This window comes from Phodopus roborovskii, unplaced genomic scaffold (genome assembly GCF_943737965.1).
Source record: "Phodopus roborovskii unplaced genomic scaffold, PHOROB, whole genome shotgun sequence".
Taxonomy (NCBI): Eukaryota; Metazoa; Chordata; class Mammalia; order Rodentia; family Cricetidae; genus Phodopus; species Phodopus roborovskii.
In genome coordinates this window covers 19,401,033-19,417,049 of record NW_026126413.1, presented here as the reverse complement: position 1 = coordinate 19,417,049, position 16,017 = coordinate 19,401,033, and the positions used below count along the sequence as shown (strand labels likewise).

At 41.3% G+C, this 16,017-nt stretch overlaps 1 protein-coding gene across 1 annotated transcript in view; it reads left to right on the top strand.

The window, feature by feature from the left end:
- Positions 1–16,017, top strand: part of Ndufaf2 (NADH:ubiquinone oxidoreductase complex assembly factor 2) — a 98,011-nt gene that overhangs the window by 58,435 nt on the left and 23,559 nt on the right. Inside the window, exons 2-3 of the mRNA XM_051182934.1 lie at positions 1,697–1,786; positions 10,635–10,675. Of these exons, the coding sequence (XP_051038891.1) occupies positions 1,697–1,786; positions 10,635–10,675 (131 nt within the window). The remainder of the gene's footprint in view (positions 1–1,696; positions 1,787–10,634; positions 10,676–16,017) is intronic.

Here is a 16,017-nt window from a genome sequence, read left to right as displayed (position 1 = left end):
AAGGCGCCCGCTTACAATTGTGAAGCGTTTTTAAAGGGAAAGGGAGGTTTGAGACTGTTGGTTTCCAAGGTTACCCAGCTTTCATAGAGAACAAAGTTTTTACAAGATGGGCTTGTTTAGCGTACCTGCAAGGTTAGGGGAGTTTCTCTAGGACCAGCGGGATCAGTGGCCTTGTCCTTAAGATAATGGGAGGCAGGGAGTTATTTATATCTATTGGCAGAAACACTTGTTCTTTCTGGTTTTCCCTTCTTGCCATGAGTCCCGTATCTTTTAGTTATTAATTTCCCCTTACATTAGCAAATATTCTTTAGCGGTGCTCCTGGGAGCTACAGACCTCTCTGTCTCCCCCGTGTGCCAAACTTTCTTAAGTACACTTAAAAGATTATAGGCCACAAACATTCTGTTTTGTATTTTAGATGATTGTTTTCCTTTATCTAGATGTTATTACAAAAAGAACATGCTTACATATTAATATTAGATTAAAAACTACATGAGGACTTACGTATTCTGATTCTCAAACATTTTAGTAAGTGATGTGCAAGCCCTGTTTATAGTAACCAACTATATTTGTATGCATCTTGGGTGTCTTTGGAAGTGGCTTAGTAGGTGAGATGCCTTCCACATAAGCATGAAGAGCTGAGTTTGGATCCCCAGCACTCAAGTCAAAAGCCAGTTATGGTACACACATCTGCAATCCCAGTTCTGACAGGACAGAGTCCATGGAGTCCGTTGTTCAGCCTGCCTTGCCAATAGAGACAATCAAACAAACAAACAAACAAAGAGTGCTGGGTAGGTAGTGTTGGAGAAAGGCATGCTTATCTGGCTGCGGTCGGTCTTTTTAATGAGCTGTTACATTTACTGAGGACTTCCCTGTGTTCATCAAGGAAATTTGCCGGTAGCTTTTCTCCATATTCCTCTTTGCTTTCTGTTTTCCTACTTCTGTGCTGCCACCTGTCCACTTCAGCTGTGGACACAGATAAGGAAAGGAGACTTGAGAGGAAAAGTTCTGAACCTGAAGTTTCTCCTGGCATGCCTTACCCAGCACTCACCCGTCTCTTGTCCTTACATTCCCTTGAGGTAGTGAATCAGGTGGGGCACAGGCTCCAACCTAGTGTGTTGTGGGAACAGAAGCAGCCCTGTGTACAATGGGAAGAGAGCGACAGCAAGTCTGTCCTCTCTTACACACTTTCTAAGGGTTGTCCCTTGGGCAATCACAGCAGCTAGTGACTCTTTTAATATATACACTGAGTTTTAAGAGTCAGACACTTTATTAGTGTATTTACTATTTATTAGTATCCTGCAGTATTGGTTGCTCTCTTTAAATAGAATCTAGATTTGTTCTATAAAAAAATTAATTTCTAGCTGGGCGTTGGTGGCACATGCCTTTAATCCCAGCACTTGGGAAGCAGAGGCCAGCCTGCTCTACAGAGCTAGTTCCAGGACAGCCTCCAAAACAATACAGAGAAACCCTGTCTCAAAAAACAAACAAAAATTAATTTCTCGTGAAATGCTAAAAAGTATTTAAAACTTGCCACAGTTTAAGAACTGCCTTCTCCACCATATAACTCTGAGCAAAATTTATTCTTTCTCTTGATAATTTAATGATTTTGCATATAAAGTGGTATACAATAATCAAAAGAGAAGATAGAACCTGTCATGGCGTAGGCTCATGTCAAATGTTCACTTGATCTTGCAGGACAGATTATTCGAGAGAAAAGAATTGTAGAAGCAGCAAACAGAAAAGAGCTAGACTATGAAGCAGGAAACATCCCAACAGAGTGGGAAGGTAAGTGTTCACCTCCAACAGGATGTTTTGAAAGGCATTCAATGAGTACATAGCTACTTCTCCATGGAAACACCTTAAAACTTTATTTCTGGAACATTGCATTTATTTACAATTTGTAAAGGTACAGAATTTAAGGGAGTGCATGCCCGGCACCAAGAGTTGTCAAGTTCCTACCATGTGAGACTCAAGGAGTATACTCATGCCTTGCCCTTGCAGCCACACAGCCCCCAGGCCAGAGCTCTTTTCCCAGCATTCACCAACTCTTGAACTTTGGAAATAACATATTTTGGGTCTTCATTTTCTTCTTTGTGACTTGTATGGAACACTTACATTAGATGCTTTTTGGAGTATTTATCTAACTCATGAGGACCCTGTTACCTGATTTCCTCTTAAATGAAGAATAGATAATTGACCCCTACCTGAAGACAGAAGTTGAAATAGAAGGCTCCATATAGAAGCTCTTGCCTATGATCTTAGCACTTAGGAACTGAAGCATGGGAATTGCCTCAACATCAAGGCCAGAGAATAAAACAGATAGTAATAGAATACCCAATGTTGTCCTCTGGCCTGTGTAAATAAGCACACATGTGTTGGGTTGTGTGTGTGCACATGCAAAAACATGTACACACAAACACTAAAAATAAAAGACTTGACTAAAATACCCACATCTGTCTTCTACAAGCTTAATACTTGCCACATGTTACCTGGGGTATATATGCCCTTTCCCTGTGGTCATTATTATGTTTGACCATAATAGCAATCCTGTAATTCAGACCATGTATTTACTATGTTTCATCTATAGAGTATCTAAGGTCCAGTAAGTTGAGATCAGTTGCTAGGATTACACAGCTCCGTACACATAGAGCCCTTGCTTCTAGGTGGTCACAACATGGTAGCTCCCATGTGGTAGCCGTATTTTTTTTATGTTCCACTTACGGCTACATGTACCTGTAAATACTGTTGCAGTGATACCCGTTTCTGCTCACTGACTATTAACTTTGAGAAAAGAGCTACATATGGCTGAAAACTGAGCTTGTTCTCTTGTGGAATGCAGTCTCTAAGTTGGCAACTTCTAGAAGGAGCAATTGAACTTTATTTTCCGAGATTGCCTACATTTGCAAATCTCGAATAATGCTTGTGCCTTCTTATGAGCCTATTTTGTCATTTTCCCAATAATAGTATAGAATTAAAAGGTTTATAGGAATAAATTAAGTTATAAATAAACAAATAGGTAATGGCTAATTTTTCAGCCTTTGAGACTTGCAGAGAATTGGAATGAAGTTTTAATGCTTTTTACGACTCTGTCCTGATCTAGTAATTCAGCATACCGTCCCCATGGGGCATATTCTTAAAAAATATAAATCAGCCAAATACTGAAACACAAGCACTTTTACAGTGGCACACATCAATTAAGTATAAAGAATAAGTACTTTGTACTGTGAAAATATTAACGAGTACACACAACACTATGCACAGGGAAATCGGGGTGTGGGGTGTGGGGGCTGGGAAGTCATTGATACCAACACCTAGTGAGCCTGTTTTCAATCCAGATGAATAAAAGTTGACATTTTTAATTGTTACTATTACAGCACTGGTACCTATCAGTTGTCTGCTATCATCCAATCAGGACTAAATAAATAGTGTGGCTTTCACTCATTTACCCAGGAAGCTGTTGGCTTCCTAGAGCATACATTCCGGAGTGGAAGAAGACAAACTGAACTAGATTAAGCACCAAACTACATAATATGATAATAACCATAGAAAATGAAACAGGCACGGGACAAATAGAGACTGTGAAAGCTTTTGCGATTTTAAATAGTATTCAGAAAGACCCTCTGGATTGTTTGTTTTTGGTTTTGTTGTTGTTGTTGTTGTTGTTGTTCATAAAGCCCGACGGAAGATCTGTCTCTGCCACAATGAGAGAGGGACTTTACTAAGAGTGCAAAGGCCCTGAGGCCAAGGAAGCCAATTTGACTGGAATAGAGGTTAGAGAAAGCTACGGGAGATATGTGTAGAGGGCTAAGAGAATGCCTGATCTGGTGGGCAGCATTGTGGGCTGTCGGAAGGGCCCCAGCCTTTCCTTCCAGGACATTTGGAAGCCACTGAGAAGTTTGAGGAGTAGCCACATGCTACCTTCCAGATAAAGGGATCAGTTTGGCTACTGCATTAGGAGAATGTGAGGACAATGTCGTGAAAACATGGAGTGAGAATGTTTTCTAATCTGAAGACAAGGAATGGTTGTGATTTGGAGCAGACCAGCAGCAGGGATGGGAGGAAGTAGGTGCCCTCTGGAGGCAATGTAAGCGTAGAGCCAGTGGGGTTGCTGACACATTGGGCACAAAGAATGTGAGCTGTGGTCTCACTCTTGAGAAAATGCAGCAGCTGCCAACAGTAAGGAGAACAGGTTAGGGGGGAGTGAGACCAGCTTTGGAAGTGGGAAATTGGAGGAGCCTGTTCAACATCCGGTTAGAAATGGGAAATTGTGAGTCAAGAATTCAGTGGAGCAGGGTGGTGGTGACATACACCTTTAATCCCAGCACTCAGGAGGCAGAGGCAGGCAGATCTCTGAGGTCCTGGACAACTAAGACTACACAGACAAACCTTGTTGGGGGGGGGGAATCCAGTGGAAATATCCGGATTGAAATTAAAAACATGGAGTTTCCAGCAAACAAACGCTGCCTTAAGTCTGTGAGGTAGGATGAAATCACAAATCCAATGAGTGTAGACGGGAAGTACTTGAAAGGCTGGAGCCTGTGCTCCCTGGGTTAGAACAATGGAGACAAGAGGAATGACAAGAACATAAGGAGAAAAGTTAAAGGTTTCACATTCTGGAAGCCGGTCATCAGGAAGGAAGATGTGATGTGCATTGTCACCTGAAACCTGAAGATTAACCATTTGCCTTAAGATCAGACAGGCCAGTACTGATCTTGACAAAAACAGTTGGGGAGATTAAGTAGAGATGGTGTTATTTGTAAAGAAGTAAGCCACAAGACCATACCCAGAGGGAAAGACAGGCTGGAGAAAGGGATTTATGTTGGCTGTCTTGGAGACGGGAAATGAGAGGGTTTTTCAATAGTGATGGGGAAGACCCAACCCCAAAGAAAGAATGTATCAGCTGAAAGCCCTTGAGAAGAGAAGGTACACAGCGCTGGTCCATAGCAGAGGAGCGCAGAAATTCCTTCAGTAGGAAAAGCTGATGTGGGTAGATGAGACACTGAAGACTTCCCTCAACTCCTGGTCCCTCCTGCTGAGTCAAGACTGCTCAAAACCTTCCCAAAGCTAACAGCTGCTTCAGGCTTTGGACTTACATCATCTGTCTTCTAAGTCTATGACGTTTTGCTTTCCTGTTGTCAGGATTGAACCCAGGGCCTTGGACATGGCAAGGCAAGGGCTGCACTGCCAAGCTACGGCGCCAGCTCTTCCGCTCATTGCATTGTATTAAGTTCTCTTTTATTGTACTGTATAATGTTGCATTTAAACTACCTCCTTTTCCTTCCGGTGTGGGGTGGATGATGCTCCCCTTTGACTCTTTCCTGATCCCACTCCTAGTAAACCCATGGTCCCCGAAGAGACACCTTTTGTTGTCTTTGCTCACTTCTGCCCTCCATGACCTCTTAACACACTGTAGCAAGTTCCCCGCTTGCTTTTCAACCCCCTTCTCCTGGACTTGACTTTCAGGGCCTACCTCAACACTTAAATACAGTAAGGTGGCTTTCGTGGTATTTTAAGTGGCACATCTCAGACATTATGTACATTCAAGCTTCAGCACTGTTCATCTCCAGAATGTTTTTCATCATTCCAAACTGAAACTCCCGCCCTCAAAAATTTGAACACCATTCTACCACTTGTTGTTACAAATTTGACTGTTCTAGACATGTCATAAGTAGAATCGGATTTTAATTTTGTGTTTGGCTTATTTATTTCACTTAGCACAGCATGCCCATGGCTGTCTATGTCATAGCACATGTCAGAATTCCATTCCCTTCAGGATGAATTGTGGAACCCATTGTACATAGTCACAGTTTATGCGTTCATCTACAGGAGAACACTTGGCTTGGCTTGCTTCCATCTTTTGGTTATTGTGCAAGATAATGCTGTAAATATACATTTACAAACATCTTTAGGTTTACACCTGACTGTAAATAATTAAAATAAATTTAGGTCTAAGAAGAGCACACTGAAGGCAAAGCTTGTCAGAATGATATAAAAGATAATTATATTGACCGATTTTACCTAATTGGCATTTAGAGAACATTTCCACTGAGCATGTAAAGAATGGACATTGTTCACCTTGGGCCACACATTCTTTCTAAAAATGTAACCAGTACTAGTTTTATGAAGCCCAATGTATCCTGTTTATCAATCCTGACAGAAACAATAGAGAGATGATACTACAGACCAGGGTCCCACATTAACACAGACTCAATGTCAGCAACCTAAACCTGCAATGTATCAAAGGTGAGCCAGCTGTGCTGTGTATACCTGTAATCCCAGCCACTTGAGGCTATACAGTTAGTCTAGTCAGGAAGGTGGTGATTCTGGCCAGGCTGGACTACTCAATGAGAGCTATTCCAACTAAACATAAAAGGGGGGTGAGAAATATAGCTCAGTGGTAGGTCACTTGATGGCATGTGCAAGACCCTGCATTTAATCCCTAAAATACTAGCCACCCCCAAGTATTAGATCATGATGACTATATGGAGTTATTCTAGCTTGATGGGTTGTTTTAACATGAGAAAGTCAAAGGCTGGGAAGAGGCTCGGCAGATAAGTGCTTGCTATGCAAGCATGAAAGCCTGAACTTGGGTCCCAACACCCAGGTATAATGGTACATGCCTGTAACCCAGTGCTGAAAAGCAGAGATGGGGTGATAATAGGGCCACTGGCTAGTCGTCCTGACCAATCAGTGAGCCCCAAGTTCAGTGAGATACCCCATCTTAAGAAACAAGGCACAGATGGGCCGATGAGAAGCGGATAAAAGCACCCACCACCAACCCAACAGCTTAAGTTCAATTTCCTGACCTACATGGCAGAAAGAGCCAATTCATGCAAGCTGTTTTCTGTTCTACACACACACACACACACACACACACACACACCTCGCAAGACATGCTCGCGTGTGCATGCATGCGTGTGCGCTCTCTCTCTCTCTCTCTCTCTCTCTCACACACACACACACACACACACACGCGCGCGCGCGCGTGTTTTTAAATGTAGAAAGTGATAGAGGATGCCTCTTATATCCACATCATATCCAGAGGCATGCAAACACCCCCGCAACACTCCTAGCTTTGAAAGACTTGATACACTGATTCTGACTTGATTTATATCCACATGTAATAAGCCTAGAATTCCTAAAACACTTTTTGAACAAGAACAAGATTGGGAGATTAAACAATTTAACCTGTTTTATCAAGACAGTTTACTGCTGAGAAATGTTAGGATTTAAGTAAGAATGAGCATTGTAAAATTCGCTCAACCTTTTGTAAATTGTTGGCTGAAATATAAAATAATAGTATAACAGCTTTGAGAAATAATTTATCAATTCTTTATAAAGGTGAACATACACCTATCCACAGTTTAGAAACTCTGCTAGGTATTTACCCAGAGACATGAAGACATAAGTCGGGCTACCTAAATACTTGGCCCATGTTCTATGTGGAAGCTTCAGTTACCCAAGCAGCTAAACAAACTGCCCTATTTCCAGGCAGTGGAGTAGGGCACAGCAATACAAGGGTCAGCTGGTGAGCTTGCTGTGCTGTAAGTATACCGAACCCGAACTACTCCAACAGCACATTCTTATTACCCCAGAATCTGTGTGAGTCAGGAGCCCAGGCAGAGCCTAGCTGGGTTCTCCAGGGAGGACCTTGTGATGCAGCCAGACGAGCCCCTGCCTGGGTGCTGGCTGGCACTGTCCATCCCTTGCAGTTTTAGGACGAAGCTTCATTTTTTTGCTGCATACTCAAGAAGCCAACCTGAACCCTAAAGGTCACCAGGTAAACCTTGCCTATCTGTCAGATATATTTAAAGCTCAGTTACCAGAAAACGATTCATTTCACAATACGTCTTTTTTAAAGAATTTCTCAGACTTGAAGAAGGTGAACCTTTATTTATTGCTATGAAGTGCCAAAACTCAGGACTGATGAGGGTCTCTTGTTTCTTTCTTTCTTTTCTTTTCTTTTTTTTTTTAATTATGAAACTTTGAGTATCTTCCTCAAGTGAAATAAAAAACTTTCAAATTTATATATTTTGGGTGCAAACGTTAACATATTTGTACTTTTGATTTCGCTTACCTATTAACCTGGTGGTAGGAGATCTGATTTACCATAGATGGATGGCAGTGTTTCTAGAAGGATCCTGATACCTGCAGAGATTTAAAGAAAGTATGCCTCATGAAGTATTATTCTCCCTGCTTCTTTTAGTCTCTCTACATGATTAATGGGAGCCTTAATTGCATGTTCACCTTTATACTCAATATAGTTTGTGTGTGCCACGGGAGTATTAAGGTTCATACATAGTGATGGGAATGCAAATGAGGCTGGCAAAAGGCTGCTAGGGTCTTAGAGCATTAACTGCCCAGCCCTTTTGCTGACTTCTCTTTAAACAATGGTAAAACTACAAAGAGGGCCCGCACAGAACTCACCTTACAGACATTTTACCAATAGCAAGAACTATTTATGATTGGCAATTGGATGGGGTTGCTATTTACATTGTTTTGATATTTAAAATTCATGCTTCAGTAATTTTGCTTTTCCATCTCCTCTTCTCCTGGTGACCCGTGCTACTGAGGAAGTGGGTCCGACTGTCAAAATGAGTGATGCTCTGGGCCGTGTCCGGCTGTGGTCTTTACCGGATACACAACAAACAGTAGTACCAGCAGCCATCAGCTAACGTTTCAGTGCCTGGTTTTTGAAGAATCACAAATACCCGAGGTTGTTGCAGCAGTTAACATTTACAAAGAGTGTTAAGTGATCATCTAGGGTGAATCGGGTGTGTGTGTGTTTGTGACGGGGACCACGGGACAGGCAGGGAGCCTCCGGTTGGTCCTTCCTCGGAGAATGACGTGCCTCCGGTGACAGTGACTAGATGGCACTCAGTACTCAGCATCTGGGCTCTACTACATCCTTAAACTCACAAATGGATATTTTAAACTTAAAACCAATAAACATCAGAAAACACATTTCAATACAGTATGGTTTCTAGACACTGAAAAACTTAATTCTCTATAGTTTTCATCTCATAAAATGTTCCTTCAAAACTGACAATTAGTTTCAAACTGACACTTGACAACAAGCAATAGTTTCCTCCAATGCCTTCACCTTTATTGAAACCTTTTTAAATGAGGAGTTAGGGTACAACCTGGTAGTACAGTGCTTGCCCGCCCTGCACAAGGCCCTTGGGTTCAATATCCAGGTTTGTTTTTGTTTTGTTTTTATGCTTTGGTTTCAATAAAACATATTTTTCCAATGTTGGAAGAAATCTGAAAATGCTGGTTTGTGGATTTACCAGTGTGACAATTATTTTCCCATGATCATAATATGTATTATGCACGTTTTCCTCACAATCTCATGCCCACTGGTATGTATTTATAGACTCTAGAATAGACAGTAACCATTAGTAAACTACATACTAGGTAATCATGAAGTTTGTTTTAGGCAATATGGTAGTGGTTTACATTAGATGTATATGTGTTGCTGAGTGGACTGCACTAAATGACAGCCCTAGGAGCTGGCACACGTTTTCTTTAAAGGACCAGATGGCATTTTGGACTCTGTGAGTCATTTGGGCTATTGCAGTTGCTCAATTCTGCTGCGGTAGCCATAGATACTAATCAGCATGGCTGTGCTTTGATAAAATTTTATTTATAGACACTGAAAATTTAAGTTACTTATAATTTTCATATGTCATGAAATAAGCATCTTTTGACATTTTTTAAAAGCCACATAAAGATGTAAAAACAAGCAGTAGATTGAATTTAACTTGAGTCTCAAATTTGCTGAGTTCTGTCCTGGTGGTTGATTGTTCTGAACTAAGTTTCTAATGTGAATTACAGCTGCAGAATTATCTGAAACTTTTTAAAGGTATAGAACTTACACTGAATGATTTTAAATCCAACCTCTTTCCTGGGGGGGAAATCAACAAATCACTTATTTTGGCCATAAAGAAGCAGCTGAAAATATTGTAAATCATTTACTAGAGCATATAAGAAGAACAGTTTCTGTAATAAAAACTTTTAAGTCCTTGATAAATTTGGCAATTACAAATTCAGTTTTCAAGAATAATATAATTTTGTCATTGCCTTTAATTTTATTGTGATTTGCCCTTCGTGCCATAAATCGACTGCAGTGAATTCTGATGGTTATGAGCTGTGACTTCTGAAGATCTGAAACTGTCCTCCTGACAGTCTGGTATTTTTTTCACAGCACAGATCACCATCTGACATTATACATCTGTGAGTTTACTTCCTGTACCCTATGTCCTCTGTGTGTGTGTGTGTGTGTGTGTGTGTGTGTGTGTGCGCGCGCGCGTGTGCGCGCGCTAAAGCTCCAGTATGTTATTTAAAACAGTATTCAATATAGTTCGTCACAGAGGTTCAAAAATATCTCACAGGCATGAGTGACTAGAATGTTTATCTATGGCCAGCATGATGGCTCAGCAGGTAAAGCCGATGCCTTGAGCTCCATCCCCAGAAGCCGCACAGTGGAGGGGAGAACTGACTTGGGGGGGGGGTCACCCTCTGACCTACACACATGCTGTTGGGTCCCAAATAAAAAAAATGAAAACGGGAAAAAGGTTTAATTTGGGTAATTTATGGCAAGCAGACATTGAAATGCTGTTTTTTATTCTAGCATGGATTAGAAAAACAAGAAAGACCCCGCCTACTATGGAGGTAAGAAAATATTCACATAGTTCATGCTTGTAATGCTGTGCTTCCCAGCTAAGCAGTTCTACTACTACAGACATGTAAATTCTTGGGAAAAATATAAGACATCTCAGAGTATTAATTTTACTCTGTAAGAAATAATTCTCAAGTATTTCTAGTAGAATAATATATTATTACAATGTATTTGCATTACATAGTAGTAAAATATTGTATGATAAAATGCACGTGTGCTTTCTTCACATATCTTGTAATTATTTTTATTAATCTTAAGAATTTAATGCATGTGTTCAGTGAAATATGATTGTATCCTTTCCCGTTTCTCTCCACCATATCTCCTCCCATCATGCCCTCTCTCAACTTCATGAGTCTTTTTGTTTTTCTTCTTTTCCCATAGTCCATTGAGTCCCTTTAGCGCCACTCCTTCGTGGGAGCAGCCACATAGTTGCACAGGAAACTTACCAGGGGGAGCATCCTCAAAGAGAATGATTCCCCCCCCCCCATCCATCAAGTGTCAATGGCTTCTCATTAAGGGGCCGGGCATGGAGAGCAAATGCTAGAATTTTGGCAGGTTTGACCTTGTACAGATAACCTCAGCCTCTGTGAGCTCCTGAGTAGAGTGGCTGTGTCACATCCAGAAGATGGCATTGTGGAGCACTTCTCCCTGTCCCCAGGTCTTACACTCTTTTCTCCTGCTCTTCCACGGCATTCCCTGAACCTTGGAGTTGGCAGGAGGTGTTGATCAGCCTCTTGTTCTCAGCACCTAATGAACGGCATGTCTCACCCTGACTAAAGTCACTGTGAAAACAATCTTTGGCCAAGGCTGAGAGCAGCCCGGGGCTGTAAGTATGGATGTGAATATTTCAGAAGACCATTTGACTGCATGACTGCAATGCATGCACATCTTATGGAATTTTTCAAAACTATAAAAACATTTTAACAAGGGTGGAAGAACCACTTTCTTAACCAGTTGCCTGTAATGCTATCCTCCGAGAAGGCTGAGGCAGGAGGATGGCTAGCCACCCTGAGAGCCTTGGGGAGACCAGTCTTTAGATTTTTAGAATAATATGTTTGAAGCCTTGCACTTTGTTATAAACTCAGATACTGTGACACTGACCAACTTGAAGGAAGCAGGGATCGTTTCTAGTACAGCTCCTGGGGTGTTCTTCTGGCCAGTGGAGCGTCTGTCCCTCCTGAAGCTTGCTAACTCCATCCCCTGGTCTCCTTATACCTGCCCTGATCTGCAGAGGAGCTCCTGGGACTCTGTTGGGTCTAATGCTTCTTCCTGTTGCCATCAGGATACAGACATACCTGCTTATATTTAATTCCTCTTGCAAGGTTCATTAGAACCCTAGGATGCCTTTCCTTCCTTCCTTCCTTCCTTCCTTTTATTATTTTTTAATTTTTTCCTGAGACAGTTTCTCTATGTATCGCTTGCTGTCCTGGAACTCACTCTGTAGACCAACCTAGCCTCAACCTCAGAGATCTGCCTGCCTCTGCCTCCTGAATGCTGCGATTAAAGGTGTGAACCACCACCACCTGGCTGTCTCCTCAACTTCTTAACTCATAGATTTAATCACTCCTTTCTTGAGTACTCTGGCTTGGACACCTTAACAAGCTTGGAATTTAGCATTGAAGTTTATTGCTTCATTTATTCACCTTTCTGATGACATCATAGGCAAAGTAATACAGGACTTAAGTCATATTCATTTTTGCATCGTAACCACCTGATGCAGAGCTTGATTTGTTATTGTGCAGTTGGTTTTCGTGGACAGATTTGAGTGATGAGCTTGAATTTCTATCCAACTCCAGATGAACCTTGTAACCTGAACATATTTCCAAGTTGAACATCGCTTGCTCTGTTTTCAAGGAAGCTCACACTCAGTTATAGTCCATCGGTGTGGTTCAGCACCTGCTCTGCAGTGCAGTACAAATTGAGCTCTTTCAAGAAGCTAATTAGGTAGACTTCCTGACTCTTACTTTATTAGAAGCCATTAGTAGCAAATGTTCAAAAATATTGCTCTTTTCAGACTAGCAGAATAGTTGGAAGCACAATAAATAAACTTTTCTGTTTGAACAGTGGCCATGCTTTTTGCTAATTGTTGAGAAAATGCGTGATGATTCAGTGATACGGTTACAGACAGTAAAAAAGAGTGGTTTGCCTACTTTATTTTCTTTCTTTTGGTTTTTCAAGACAGGGTTTCTCTGTGGCTTTGGAGCCTGTCCTAGAACTAGCTTTGTAGACCAGGCTGGCCTCCAACTCACAGAGATCTGCCTGTCCCTGTCTCACAGTACTGGGATTAAAGGCGTGTGCCACCACCCTATTTTATTTTCAATACAGGCTCATGAAAGGGAAAAAGAAGTTCAAAACATCAATAAAGAAAGACAAGTCAAAAGTGCTTGGTAAGGATGCTGCTGTAGTCTAGGCAAAGGTTGGGTGGATGGGTAGGCGCAACCATCACGACATTGGTTCCCTACTGGACCATGGTCTTGGCTCTGGGCTGGAAGCTCCAGAGACTCATTTTGTCCAATGACCATGAAATGGTTACATGAAGTCCATTAGTGGTTGACAGTGGGAAACTATCAAAGCAGGGGAGCAGAAGCTTAGTTAGTGTTCAAATGAGGGGAAGTAGGTGACATTAACATTAATTGCTTCATGTTTATTTAATGTTGCTTATCCAATCCATGTCACAACTGAGTCTGACCCACAGTAGGGCAAATGCTCGAGAGAACTGCATGTGGTTACCAGTGTATCTCTTCGTCCTTGTGGTTTGGAACAGAAACTTGTCAGGTGCAGGTCAAGCTTCATCTGGATTGTCCATCAGCATGAGTCCCTTGAGTCTCCTTTTCTTCTGAATGACATCGTCTTTTACTATTACAGCTGTTGTACCGTGGTTACTATTACAGCTGTTGTACTGTGGTCAGATGCTGCCAGCCCCAGAGCCTTTCTTGGGTTTTCACCCTCCCATGCCTCTGCTCTGGCCTGTAATATGTCAATTTTGCAGCTTAACTTTCAGAGAAGAATATTGCTTCTGAATTCTCGAGGCCTGTTTCGGGGCTGTCTCCATGTGACTGACATTGATTGAGTTCTCTGTGCTCATTGTCATTAGGCTCATTCTATAAGTAGCCAAAATGAAATGTCTAAAGTTTGACATTTTGCATATATAGCTCTATTTTCCTGTTGACTGAAATTACACAGGTGAGCTCTGTGTCCTTTTGAAAAGTAGACACCCCTCTTAGCCCAAATCTTGTATTTTTAGGAGTGTGGTAGAAACTTATAGGGAAATTGAAACATGTTCACACATTGGGATCTAGCGTCATTAATTAAAAATGAGTGGAGTGGAGCTGATGTCTAAAACATGGGTAAATCTCAGAAAACACGGTATTGCATAGAAAGAGCAAATCACAGAAGATTCCACACTGCATGCCATCCATTTCAACTTGGAAGTACGGAAAAGAATAACGGGCATTCAGTTAAAGTGTGGAGTTAAACATAGAAGTTCACTCTTACAAGTTTAGTGGAAATAGCAACAGCAGCATGTATTTAAAAAGGCAAAGATGACAGCTATGTTTTGGAGTCTAGAAAGCATGCAGACAAGAGGTAACAGCATTAACAAAAGTGTCACGAAGTTAAGCCTAGAATTAACCCAGCTTAAACACAGAATTTAACACGCTGGCAGTGTCTGGAAACTCTGAATGTGGGGACATGGTGCTAAAAACTAGGAACTGATCAGAACCATTTTAGAGATAATTAGATGCCGGCCAGTTAGGAAAAGAAACAATAAATGTAGATATTGCCATTTTCTTTTATCAAAGTCATTACTGATTCAGGAAGTCATCTGCAGATACTAAAACTATTGGTTCCTATTCTTTGGAATAATAGGTCTCCTGGTTTGAAAGCATAGCCCCATGAATTACTTATTAATTATAAAAGGGGAAACAGAGCTTCCTAATAGACAAATCTGGCAGGCAAAACCCTAGGCAGATGGACAAATGTTTTGCTAAGCCTTAGAAAACTGATGCTATGGTTCCTCCTTGTTTGAGGCAGAGAATAAAGCACCATCCATAAAACAATCTTCCCAAATGCACAGCCCTAATATAGTCAGGAGGAAATGACCAGAAAACCTAACATCTCAAAAGTGGAGGGGAGAATGGACTTCTGAAAGTTGTCCAAGACCTCCACGCACACCCTCACCCTCAACTCAATGATAATAATAGCAGCAATGGGGAATGGTAATGATACTGATGAATAAATTAAAAACACATGTTGAAAAGAGTGATTAAGTGGATATGAGACCCCGATTTTCTCACTGCTGAGATCTCAGAACCAAAATAAACAGGCCCTCATGCCCCAGGCAAGGTACTAAAAAATACTGTTTCTGAGCAACAGAGAACAACCTAAAACCTCCGTTAAGGAAGCTGAGTTAACAACCTCATGATGGTATTGTACAGATCTGCCATCAGATTTACACAGAATTACTCAATATGTGGGAAGTGCCTAATATGAAGGACAGAATTCTACATAAATAAGTAAATAATCCTGGAAAGGCAACTTGGACAAAAAAAAACCTTACTAGTGTCCTCAGAGAAATGAAGCAATAACAGAATTCTGCTTAAGAGGAGTACAGTCCCATCACACAAATGGTTTGGAGAAAAATATAATAAATGACATATTTAATGTGGGGGTAATAAAGGCCGGGAGAGAGTGTTTCCCGAAATGGTGTAATGCATAGAAGATGTGATACATCAGAGCACATCCAATGAGCCTTGTTTATAAGTCAGTGTGTACGAAATAGAATTCATTCATTAGCTCCAGTAGAAACGAAACACTGTATCTTTGGGTTTCTATTGCTGTGAAGAGACACCTTGACTGCAGCAACTCTTATAAGGGAAAACATTTAATTGGGTCTGGCTTACAGTTTTGGAAGTTTTGTCCATTATCATGGTGGGACATGGTGGCATGCAGACAGACATGGTGCTGGAGAGGTAGCTCAGAGTCCTAAATTTTGCAGGCAACAGGAAGTGGGCAGTATCTTGACCATATATCAGACCTCAAAATCCACCTCCACAGTGACACTTTTCCCAGTAAAACCACACCTACTCCAATAAGGCCACAGCTCCTAATAGTGCCATTCCACTTGGGGGGGGGGGCATTCCCTTTCAAACCATCACACATGGATAGAAAGAGACATAATCCCAGCATATACATAAGTCACTATTTAAAAATATTCGTGCAGAATAATGTAAACATTTCATATTGAACTATAACTGGTGGCCGATGGAAAACAGGGTTGGGGTAACATTTCATTTCCAATTATAAGGAGTTAATGCACAAAGATTACATCTAAATA